Below are 13,255 nucleotides of genomic sequence, written 5' to 3' on the forward strand. Positions count from 1 at the left end.
GCGGTGAAATGCTGCTTATGGCCACATCACTGCTGAAGCCAGTGATTGGCTGGAGAGGTGCATGTGACTATGCCCACAGCGAGGGGACTGGAAGATGATGGCAGCGAGTGCAGGGTGGAGGACCGAAACGGCAGGGAGCAGGTGAGTATAACTCTTCAGTTTCAGGAGCTATGCTGGAGGAATTTGTTAAAAAATCATCTTTACTGGGAAATCCCTTTAAGCCCCTGTTACACTGCACGATATTCTGGACAATTACTGGGAACAAGTGTTCATAGGAATGCTCATTCCTGATATCTGGTCGGTATAATCGTGCTTCCAATAAACAAGGAATCACTCGTTTGTCGGCTGATTTGCATATTTTATCAGGATGAAAGATGTACAATAATTGTCAGCACATCTCCCTGTGTAATAAGGGATGGGCTACCAATAATCAATAGGAGTAAGTGAAGGAGGAATGACTGTGGTAGTGATCATTCCTTCCCACTCACTTTGCATTGGCTTATGTAATAGGCCGATGCAAATGAGCGCCGATCGACATTTATTATTTGTGGCCCCTTGAAATGGAACAATGTGGCCCTCAGACCAAAAAAGGTTGTGCACCCCTGATACAGTACATGACAATACCTTTCTCACAAAGCTAGAACCAGCCCTGTACCTCACATGGAACCAGAGATCTCCCCATTCATTGTTCCAATTATTCTGCTAGGTTTATTTCAGCCTGGCAGCTCAGGGGGCAAGTCTTTTTCTGCTGTTGCTCTCTCCCTGTAATTGCCACAGTGTCTAAAAGAAGATATGAATGGGGACAGTTGAAGATTTAAACTGAGCATGTGCGACCACCTCAGTGAGGTAGACAAGAAATAAGGAAAAGAACAAACAGCAGGTGGCATCATACAGATACAGTTTATTGAAGAACTCAGTGGCTATACTAAATTTTTTATGCCATGCAATTACAAACGTATGCAGATCCAGGTGCTGGTTTGAAATGATTGAATATTTTTGTAGGTCAACCCCTTTCATATATACCACTATAAGATCCTCTGTCATTTTAAATGTACCATATTCCAAAAAATTCTGCATCCTATTGTCGGAAGTAGTGATAAAATGCTCAGTCATAAAGAGAACTGTGCACACAGCATTCATTCATTAATTTACTAACTACTATCTTAACCCACCAGGCAATAAAATATTAACCCCTCTCCTACCTAGACTACCAAGGAATTGGGAATTACTACAGACCACCAGCAAATCAAATATTCATTCACTACCCTAGACCACCAGACCTATGACATAAACCCATCTGCTACCTTAGGCTACTTTCACACTAGCGGCACGGACCTCCGGCAGGCTGTTCCGTCGGGTGAACAGCCTGCCGGATCCGTCCTGCCGCTAGTGACTGTGTGCCTCCGGACAGCCGCTCCATCCCCATTGACTATAATGGGGGCGGGGGCAGAATTCCAGCGAGGCACAGCAGCGCACGGTGAGAGGCTGCTGACATGTCAGACATTTATTCCGGCAGCCTCTCGCCGGAACTCCGCCCCCATTATAGTCAATGGGGACGGAGCGGCAGTCCGGATGCACACGATCACTAGCGGCAGGACGGATCCGACAGGCTGTTCACCCGACGGAACAGCCTGCCGGAGGTCCGTGGCGCTAGTGTGAAAGTAGCCTTAAACCACCAGGGAGGGCCTAAATAAGTCTTAAGTATTTTTCCCTTCTTTTCTGTGGTCTAAAATGGGATGCATCTTATAGATTAGTGTATTTTATAGTTGAAAGATTTGGTACACAAGTTGCTAATATTAGGCCCCTTTCACAGGGGCGAGTTTTCCGCGCGGGTGCAATGCGTGAAGTGAACGCATTGCACCCGCACTGAATCCATTTCTATGGGGCTGTGCACATGAGCGGTGATTTTCACGCATCACTTGTGCGTTACGTGAAAATCGCAGCATGCTCTATTTTGTGCGTTTTTCACGTAATGCAGGCCCCATAGAACTGAATGGGGCTGCGTGAAAATCGCAAGCATCCGCAAGCAAGTGCGGATGCGGTGCGATTTTCACGCACGGTTGCTAGGAGACGATCGGGATGGAGACCCGATCATTATTATTTTCCCTTATAACATGGTTATAAGGGAAAATAATAGCATTCTGAATACAGAATGCATAGTACAATAGGGCTGGAGGGGTTTAAAAAAATAAAAAATAATTTAACTCACCTTAATCCACTTGTTCGCGCAGCCGGCATCTCTTCTGTCTTCATCTGTGAGGAAAAGAACCTTTGATGACGTCACTGCGATCATCACATGGTCCGTCACATGATCCATCACCATGGTAAAAGATCATGTGATGGACCATGTGATGAGCGCAGTGAAGACAGAAGAGATGCCGGCTGCGCGAACAAGTGGATTAAGGTGAGTTAAATTATATATATTTTTTTTTAACCCCTCCAGCCCTATTGTACTATGCATTCTGTATTCAGAATGCTATTATTTTCCCTTATAACCATGTTATAAGGGGAAATAAAACTATCTACACAACCTTGAACCCAAACCTGAACTTCTGTGAAGAAGTTCGGGTCTGGGTACCACATTCAGTTTTTTATCACGCGCGTGCAAAACACATTGTACCCGAGCGATAAAAATAAAAACTGAACAACGGAACGCAATCGCAGTCAAAACTGACAGCAATTGGGTACCTACTCGCGTGGGTTTGCCGCAACGCATCCGGACCTTATCCAGACACGCTCGTGTGAAAGAGGCCTTACCACTGCATATCACAACCAAGTGAAATGGCATCAAATATGGAAAATACTTTGAGCATTCAGTGTTAAAGTGACTGTTTAGACAGCAGCTCAAAATGATCTGTAAGTGAAGGAATAATTACCTGCTATGTATTGTTTGACTGCTTTTAACTCAGCTCCATTAGGACAAAGCTTTGAACTATGGCTACAGCTTAGTTACAGTACCTATAGTGAGTCTAAGGTAGTCTAAGACACACCTCCTGTCTAATCATTGGTTCAGGGCTGCTGCTCTGTACCTCCCCCTGCGGCTCTGCCTCTTCGGATTGGCTGCTGTGTATAAGCACAAGTTTATCACAGGCTCAACAGGACGTCGGTGTATGGAGAACCATTCCATTACAGCAAAAGAAGAATGATTATAAAGTACACTCTGTGGATTTCACAATCAAAGCACTGAACAAGTGTTTCTTTCAGGACCCACAGGTTGCACTGCTCTAGCTTACAATGAAATACAATGGGACACTAATGAAATGATATTGTCTGCGTTCCTCTCCTCCTTCAAAGATTCCCTTCAAAGATGTAATCTGCTATTGTATATTTGACCCCTTCAGAGAGCTGCTTCTTTTGTTTGATACCTGGCATCGAACCCGTAGCCGAAATGGAGGGGTTAGGCACTGTCAGGGGTCTCCTCGATATCACCCAGTCTCCCCTGCTCTGAAATCTGCAGCACCCCCTTTCTGTACTGGGGAAAGGTAGGGGTCCCTGCCAGTGTTAATAAGCCCCATGTTCGTCAAAGTGTCTGTCAGGGCAGAGGGGCCTGCAAAAGTGTAGCGCAATGCCTATGTGCGAGATGTATGAGTGTCATATGCATGCCAGATATTAGATATGCCCGATACAATTTATAGAGCTGTGAAATGTATATTTGGATAATACAGCACAACCAAATTGTATTTATTAATATATTGTGTAATCCTGCACAAACTCTTACATGCAGAAGAAAAGATTACACAACTCTACGCCCTAGATATCCACCGTATGTACTATTCTAGACTGGTAAACATGACAACTACTCTTTACATGACTTAGGCTATATTCACATGACAAAGAAACAACCGTCGAAAACGGTTGAAGTGTCAGTTTTACATGGCCATTACGCATCCCTGTGTCATATTTTTGTATCCATTTCCTGGCCATCTAACCTTTTTTTATCCGTTTTAATGGCTTTTAAAAAAACTGATGAACTTTACTGACCTTTTTTCCCCAACCCCTCGAAAACACCCACATGGTAGTCAGTGTCATTTTCTCTGGCTAAATAAGGCCTCTTTCACACTTGCGTTGTCCGGATCCGGCATGCACTCCACTTGCCGGAGGTGCCCGCCGGATCCGGAAAAACGCAAGTGTACTGAAAGCATTTGAAGACGGAACCGTCTTCCAAATGCGTTCAGTGTTACTATGGCACCCAGGACGCTATTAAAGTCCTGGTTGCCATAGTAGGAGCGGGGAGCGGGGGAGCAGTATACTTACAGTCCGTGCGGCTCCCGGGGCGCTCCAGAGTGACGTCAGAGCGCCCCATGCGCATGGATGACGTGATCCATGTGATCACATGATCCATGCGCTTGAGGCGCCCTGACGTCACTCTGAAGCGCCCCGGGAGCCGCACAGACGGTAAGTATACTGCTCCCCACTACACTTTACCATGGCTGCCAGGACTTTAGCGTCCCGGCAGCCATGGTAACCACTCTGAAAAAGCTAAATGTCGGGTCCGGCAATGCGCCGAAACGACGTTTAGCTTAAGGCCGGATCCGGATCAATGCCTTTCAATGGGCATTAATTCCGGATCCGGCCTTGCGGCAAGTGTTCCGGATTTTTGGCCGGAGCAAAAAGCGCAGCATGCTGCGGTATTTTCTCCGGCCAAAAAACGTTCCGTTCCGGAACTGAAGACATCCTGATGCATCCTGAACGGATTTCTCTCCATTCAGAATGCATTAGGATAATCCTGATCAGGATTCTTCCGGCATAGAGCCCCGGCGACGGAACTCTATGCCGGAAGACAAGAACGCAAGTGTGAAAGAGCCCTAAGAGGGGATTTCCATGCTTCTCCTCAGCATCTGCTAGCAACCAACTCCTTTTTAACAGCCGTCAGACAACTACCATTCTGTAGAACAGCCTTTAAAAATAGGCCCATTGACTTCTATGGTGTCCATCAGGCCAACAAAAATGGTCAGAAATAGGACATGTCCTATTTTTTGACAGCCAGTATGCAGAAAACAGCGGTCACACTTCACTTTTTACCTCCGTGTGAATATAGCCTTGCAATATCTTCTCCACATGTAGGGTAAGTGTAGGTATTGCATCTAGAAGGTATGCACACCATACAGGTCAGCCAGACTGTAGTCCATTATACATGGTGATGTGTATGTGATGGGCATTGCATACATCTACACATGCCCTTGCCAGCCCCTCTGACTCTGAAATGTTTAGTGTCCTACGTGTTTGCTTGTAACTGTCAGCCTCATTTTTGTGAATGTCACTTATCTTTTCTCCCTATCATCACTAATTTCACTTTGCAACCCTTGTTTTTTCACCCTCAACTTCTATAGATGTGTGGAGTTTGAGGACAGGGCTTTGTTTCTTAGGCTGCCTTTCTTTCTTCAGTATCCTCAGGATTCTTCCTTGCCTCCATGCTTCCTATCAGACTTGTAGGTACAGGAGGACAGTGATGTTGGAGTAAAATGTTATAAAATAGTTCTGCATTGGTACAGGATTGCCTTCTCTCTCATGTATCCCGAAAAGTAAATGTTGGTACTTTAACCTACAACCTTATTAGCCACAACTGTCTTCATTTGTCAGAATGGATTATGTGTAACAGTAACCCATGGCCTCTTTACAGTAATAAGCGGAGTTTCTTTCGGCTGTACGCTGGCTGGAAGCCCAGGTATTTACCTATTGGAATGGGATGATCTGCATGCGTGTGTCTGAATTGTGCAGACAGTAGTCCAGCCTGCTTTACCAAAATTACAGAAAAGAGAGTTTCTGTGTATTAGAATAATGAGCGTGCATGAAACGTCCTGACAAAGACTCGTAGACATTTACATATTCCCAGCTGTGTCAGGGCAAAGACCCCTACTCTGATTTATGCTGAGTTCCAAACTAGTATGGCAAATAGGTAACGAGTACTCGTTAGAATTGAATGACACAAACATCAAGGTTGTATCTAAACAAGTCTCGGTTTATTACTTATGGAAAGCAAATACTTATACCATATTGCGGCTAGTTCTGGTTAAACACCGACACACTTTACATGAAAGTCATGAAACATCTGGACATATAGAAATGCTTATGAAGCAGAAGGTATAAATGTCAGTTAATCGCAGACTTTCTGTACAAAAACGAGACAAACATTTAGCAGAATAGAGGAAGTAGATATAGCACACCAAGCAGTTTCCATTTCTCGAGAATAGCAAAGGTGGGGGCTAAGTTACACCTTCCCTTGTCTGCAGACACACACAAAAGTCACTGATCTCTCAACTTCAAAAAAGGTCATACAATGTAAAATGGCCGCTGTAGACACAAAGATGGAGTCTCATCGCTCACATCTCCCCCATTTGAGACCATGGTGAGCCCGTAAGATCCGGCCGGACGTACCCCAGATGTTCTACCTCATAGAAATACGGATGTAGTAGAGTTAACAATCATGATTTATGAGACGTGTCATCTAAACTAAATGCGTTAAGCAAACACCTACAATTGCTTTTCAATGGCTTTTGTCTCAAGATAACGCGATGAGTTAAGAAATTTGAGTTAAGAGCTTGAGTGCTAACCCTGCTACATCTGTATACTGCCTGTCCAAAAAAAAAAAGTCGCCACCAAAAAATAAAGGTCACACACTCTAATATTTCATTTGACCACCTTTAGCTTTGATTATGGCACGCATTCACTGTGGCATTGTTTCGATAAGCTTCTGCAATGTCACAAGATTTATTTCCATCCAGTGTTGCATTCATTTTTCACCAAGATCTTGCATTGATGATGGTAGAGTCTGACCGCTGCGCAAAGCCTTCTCCAGCACATCCCAAAGATTCTCAATGGGGTTACGGTCTGGACTCTGTGGTGGCCAATCTATGTGTGAAAATGATGTCTCATGCTCCCTGAACTCTTTCACAATTTGAGCCCGATGTATCCTGGCATTGTCATCTTGGAATATGCCCATGCCATCAGGGAAGAAAAGATCCATTGATGGAATAACCTAGTTATTAAGTATGTTTAGGTAGTCAGCTGACCTCATTCTTGGAGCACATACTGTTGCTGAACCTAGAACTGACCAACTGCAGCAACCCCAGATCATAGCACTGGCCCCACAGGCTTGTACAGTAGGCACTAGGCATGATGGGTGCATCACTTCATCTGCCTCTCTTCTTACCCTGATGCGCCCATCACTCTGGAACAGGGTAAATCTGGACTCATCAGACCACATGACCTTCTTCCATTGCTCCAGAGTCTAATCTTTATGCTCCCTAGCAAATTGAAGCCTTTTTTTCTGGTTTGCCTCACTGATTAGTGGTTTTCTTACGGCTACACAGCTGTTCAGTCCCAATCCCTTGAGTTCCCTTCGTATTGTGCATGTGGAAATGCTCCTACTTTGACTATTAAACATAGCCCTGAGTTCTACTGTTGTTTTTCTTCAATTTGATTTCACCAAACGTTTAAGTGATCGCCGATCACGATCATTCAGGATTTTTTTCCCGCCACATTTCTTCCTTGAATACGATGGGTCCCCACTATCCTTCCAGTTTTTAATAATGCGTTGGACAGTTCCCTACCGAATTTTTGTAGTTTCTGCAATCTCCTTAGATGTTTTCTCTGCTTGATGCATGCCAATGATTTGACCCTTCTCAAACAGAATAACATCTTTTTGACGACCACAAGATTTGTCTTTCGACATGGTTGTTTAAGAAATGAGAAGCAACTCATTGCACCAGTTGGGGTTAAATAACTTGTTGCCAGCTGAAAGATAATCGCCCATGCAGTAATTATCCAATAGGAGGCTCATACCTATTTGCTTAGTTAAATCCAGGTGGCGACTTTTTTTTTTGGACAGGAAGTGTATACATCTGCTGGTAGCCGTGCGAAGTTCAGTTGAACCGGGGTTCCGAGCTCATCCATAGTCTCACTACGGAATTGGTAAAAAGTTACTTCTGTCTGCAGTCTTTTCAAGCAGTCTTCTAATACATAGCAGAATATAATATACCACTATTACAAGCAAGATTATAACAACAATCAGTGAACTCTGGCTCAGGACAACATGGAGTCCTGATCCAAACAGGTATACAAATATTCAAGATGGACCCTCCATCTTTGAGACATCTGTGGACTGTCACCACCCTGAAGTACTTCAGAACAAGCTAATCCTATTCTGCCCTTTGGGATGCCTTCCAGGGGTGGAACAGTACTACAGATACTCTCAATAATATCGATATTGTGTCTTCTTCTTCTTCTTACAAACTTTATTAATACACATAATCATAAGCTTAATTACAATGTAAATGACTAATATAATTAGCACTACTTGTACTACTGTTTGAAAAAGCCCTATTAACCAGCCACTCCACCCTTTAAACCAGTTGGCAGGATTGAGAAAGGAATAGGTGTCTCCCCACCATGAGTCTTTGCACTATTTTCCTGTAACCATTTGTCTCTCATGGTTTTCACCTTTTCTATTCCAGCTTTTACCTTGGGGATCTATATAATCGCAACAAGTAGGTCCTACAACCTGACACATACCTCCCTCCTTTGCTGTCAGGTAGTCTAAAACCAAGGTGTGTTGATTGGTGATAATGATTATCTGATTCTGGACAATGTTAGAGGCGTTCATGAGTTTTAACACCTCCCATATCTGATCATCCAAATAATCAATTGCCACCACTAGCTTGTCCCACATCTGCATTACCATGGGGTACAAGAACAAGGTACTGAAGAACTTATTGGTGATGCTCATCTCTACTATGTGAGGTTTACCATTTGGTCTGGGTGTATTGTCCTTGGCTCTTCAATAAAGAGTATGTTTAGGTACAGCGTGTATATCTAAGTCGGAATGGGGTATTATAAAGGTTGCAAGAGTAAGTCGGGCAATTGTACCAGTGTGACATTTCTGGGCAACCACTTGTATGCCTTATGCCCACAGACTAGGAATATATTTTCTGGGACTGCAACCACCGTACTATTAAACAACTGAGTTATCAATTTGGAGAGTAGGACACCTGCTGCCAGTTTTGATCCCTTTTCCTGACTCTCTGAGGAGTTGGAGGTTATTCCAACAATTAAATCAACTAAAGTACGGTTGCTGCAGGTCAGATCCCCACCCTTTACAGGCTCTACACTAACACACTGCACCAGGCTGTTCGGGTTAGAGTCATTGCAGCCGAATTTGTCATGAGGACTAAAAAAACATACCTATCGACTGTATCTGCAAACAATAACAGTGTGACCAACTTGGAAAACATGACACATTGCACCACATGTTCTCGTTCCAGGGGGTAGAGCTATAATCAACTGGTGGCCCTGATCTGTTTACCATGAGCCAGGGGGGCTCAGCCCATCCTGCAATGGGTAATGGTACCTCCTTGTTTTTAGTTGTGGACTTAACCTGCTTCATGCCTGTGAAAAAGATAGTAGAGTTGGCCAGTTCAGTCAATTCAGAAAAACTGAGGGGCACGGCAAAATAGGGAATACTGACTGAACTCGCAGGACTGTGAGTACAGATCCAACAGTCTCTCAATTTTTCAATGTCATCCAGTCCTTTAAACAGCAACTGATGGTGCAGTTTCAAAGCATTGGCCCATTCATTATTCAGTGGACGAAACACTGCTGACACGCTCAAATTCAGAGCCACTGCCAACAGAAGGACCATCATCCTGTTGTTCCAAGATTTTCTTGCAGTGAGAAGCGTGGACCCAATTCATCCTTCCTTCAACTTTTACAGCAGTCTCAGTCTTTAGTAAAACTTGGAAAGGACCATCAAATCTGGGCTCAAATGTCTTTCTCACATGCCTTTTTATGAGAACCCAATCACCAGCCACCAGGGGGTTGTCCCTTCCACTGAGTCTGGATCTGGAATGGAAGCAAACACTTGTTTATGATTGTGCTCCAACCTGCGGCTGGGGGCCTTTATGTAACTGACCATGCTGTCAGTCTGGAGCTGCGACTGTTGAGGAAAATACAGTCCTAGTCTGGGCACAGATCCAAATAATATCTCAAAAGGGGATAAACCAGACCTTTTTCCAGGGGTGGTTCTGATGGAGTACAGGGCCAGTGGGAGGCACTCTGTCCAGGGCCTTCCAGTCTCTCATGGCCTTCTGGATTTATAGTTTTATTGTGGCATTCAATCTTTCGACACAGCCGATGCTTTGGGGGTGAAAGGCCATGTGGAAAGCCTGAGTGACTCCCAGAGCTCCCATTATCTCCCTCATCACCTCCTCAGTGAAATGGCTTCCTCTGTCTCATTCTATGACCTCTGGAATCCTGCAGACAAGTTCACTGACCAATTTCTTTGCTGTATTATTAGCATTTGCAAACGATACTGGGTAGGCTTCCGGCCATCCTGAAAAGAGATCAACGAACACAAGCACATACTCGTATACTCCCACTTTTGGTAGTTGTATATAATCTATCTGCAATCTCTAAAACTGGTAAAATGGCCTGGGTGTGTGTTTCTTGGGTGTTTTTACTACCTGTCCTGGGTTATTCAGAGCACAGATCATGCAACCCTGTACAAACCTGCTGGCAGTTGTGGAGAAACCCGGAGCAATTCATTTCTTCAGCACAGTGTCCACCATTGGCCCTTTGGCCAGGTGTGTGGGCCCGTGGGCCTCTTGTGCCATCATAGGGTAGAGAGCCCTGGGGAGGTAGATTTTACCTGAGACCTCCCAGAGACATTGCTCATTTATGCATGCTCCTTTCTGTACCCAAGAATCTCTCTCTTTCATCTTCCTGTGCAGACAGTTTAACCAGCACATCTTTAGATATGTGGTGCGGCTTCAGGATGCTGACAGGGATGACCTCGGAGTTCCAAGGCTTCAATGCCGCCTGAAATCGGCCATCCTCACCCATGTATCTGCTGCCATCTACAAAAAAAGTCAAGATCTGGATTAGACAAAGGTTGATCGTGTACATGAGAAAATCCAGACGTTTCTTGTTGCATCAATTGTACACAGTCATGTGAATCATTTTCATTTAAATCATTTAAAAGAGACCCTGTACCTTCCTCCCCCATTTGTGAATCTGTAATGGGGAGCAACGTTGCAGGATTCAGAATCGTACATCTTTTGAATGTAATTGAGTCACGCATAAGGAGGCAGCACTGCAATCTAAGTTGACGGGCCATTGATATGCGCTTTTGCTGTACTTGACTGAGGATTCCTTGAGTGTCAATGTCATGAGTCTGTACCACCAGGGGGTAATCAAGCACAATTTCTGATGCTTTTTCCACCATGAGTTGCACTGCCGCGACCGCCCTGACACAGGAAAGGGTGCCGCGTGCTACAGGATCTAATCTGTCAGAAAAGTAGGCAACCGGACGCCTGCCTGTCTCCATGTTTCTGTGTCAGGACTGAGGTGCTATACATTAAAAGGCTGGTCATAGTTGGGTATGCCCAGTGCCATTGCCAATTTTAGAGTGTAAAAAGACTCTTCTGCCTGGTCACTGAGAGAAAAAGGTTCAGTACTCAGGCAGTCGTACAAAGGCTGCATCAACATGGATGCATTTTGAATCCAGGGTCTTCAATAAGACACCAGTCCCAAAAACATTCTGAGGGGTTTTGGCCCCCGAGGGAGTGTGATGTCTTTTACAGCCTGTTTTATTTCCTCGGTGAGGTGACGGGCACCTTCTGACAAACAGTGACCGAGGAAAGTAACATGGGATTGGCAAAATTGGAACTGACCACCCTGTCAACACAGACTGAAGGGCTTGAGTAAATATGATGGGTGAATTCTGGTAACCACCAGGACCCCCATTTGAACATATTGTTCAATCTGCTCGGTGACAGGCTGTTCTTGTGCGTGATTCAGAGGATACTAGGTGGACTGCACCCGGGTTTCAAATGAACCATGAAAAGAGTGACATCCAATCTACCAATATCAGTTTTACCCTTTGCCCACAATTTGTCGGGGACTGGCTGCAGGTCCTGCTCCAATTGTACCACACAGGATGTTTGGTCCGGCTCCAGGTGTAAAGTTAGAACCCGGGTTAAAACATCATCAGGGGTGTCAATATCTACGTAAAGTGAATATGAGCCCCCAGTGCCTGTAGGACATCAGTACCCAGCAAATTGAATGGGATATTTTCTTTTACTAACAACTGAGTCACCACTGTACTATCTTTGATTTTCAACTTCATCTGTATAGTTTCAGGAACAAAAACAACTTCCCCCGTGAACCCTGAGGCAGGTACACATTGTCCACAATCTGGATTAATTACGGTTTTGGCTGCTCCCGTGTCAACTAAAAAGGGAACCTGCTGATTGCCCACCTGAACTGGTATTTCGATCCGACAACCTTCGGTCACCGTGGTCATGGCAGATAAGGACACGGGGTTGCCAACTTCCTATTGTGAGGTCACCGGACCAGGGGTGTGCACTGAACCCTGGTTCTGTGAGTTCACCTGTTGTTCTTGAGGGGGTAACCGGCAATTTCTGCGTATGTGACCAGGTTTGCCACAATTGTAACATCTGAAGTCACCCCTCCTGTCTGGTCTGTCCCTGTTGACCAGACCATGCTCTCTGTTGTCCTTGTACCGTATTGATTTTTGAGGATTTGGTAGTGGACATGTCTAGTTCTAAACCCTTAGCAGCAGAAACTAACTGAGGTAGTGCTGTCACCTTCCATTCAGGCTTGCATGCCTTTAGTTTTGTCTGGAGGGCAGGTCTCAGTCCCTCCATGAAAGCAGATGTCAGTAACTTCTGTCCCATAGGTCCAGTGGTATCCCAACCCATGTCTGTCCACACTGTCCGTAGTCTAGACTCAAATGCCACTACGCCACAACGTCTTCTTTAAACTACGGGTGCTGTCATATTCCTTTGTCCTGGCCCATCTGCCAAAAATCCTGCAATATTTTATGCCCAATGCGTCGGCCTTTTCCCTGTTAGACCATGAGGACTGGTCGGTTTTTACCCTTTCAGCCAGTAGCTGTTCTTTTAGAGGGTTATATGGTGATTCTCCCATATTTTAGGCCACTAAGTCGTTTAAGTCAGCCCATGTTGCCCTATATGTGGCTTGTATCTGTTGTAACATACGGTGGGCAGGTATAGGTCTTGTCAGTGGGTCAGGAATTCTACCTAAAAGTCCCATCTGATTCTTAGGACTGCAAGGTAAATATGACAGTATGTAATGTTGGTCATACTGACCTCTCACTGGTGGGGCTTGGGGAGTCTGGTTGTCTGTCCCGTCTACTTCGTCTGCGGCCCCGTCAACTGGTGGTGGTGCTGGTGGTCGTGGAATAAAATTTGTTCTGATAGTCACTGGGTACAGTCTT

General features: G+C 44.9%; 1 protein-coding gene across 3 annotated transcripts in view; it reads left to right on the forward strand.

Moving 5' to 3' along the window:
* Nucleotides 1-13,255, forward strand: part of KCNQ4 (potassium voltage-gated channel subfamily Q member 4) — a 215,588-nt gene that overhangs the window by 171,142 nt on the left and 31,191 nt on the right. For 2 of the 3 annotated variants that reach the window (XM_040424529.1, XM_040424530.1), the window contains exon 9: nt 3,342-3,482. In XM_040424529.1, the coding sequence (XP_040280463.1) occupies nt 3,342-3,482 (141 nt within the window). Of the gene's footprint in view, nt 1-3,341; nt 3,483-5,620; nt 5,666-13,255 lie in introns of all 3 variants that reach the window. The other variant, XM_040424531.1, reaches the window with a different exon arrangement.

This window comes from Bufo bufo, chromosome 3, assembly GCF_905171765.1.
Source record: "Bufo bufo chromosome 3, aBufBuf1.1, whole genome shotgun sequence".
Classification (NCBI taxonomy): domain Eukaryota; kingdom Metazoa; phylum Chordata; class Amphibia; order Anura; family Bufonidae; genus Bufo; species Bufo bufo.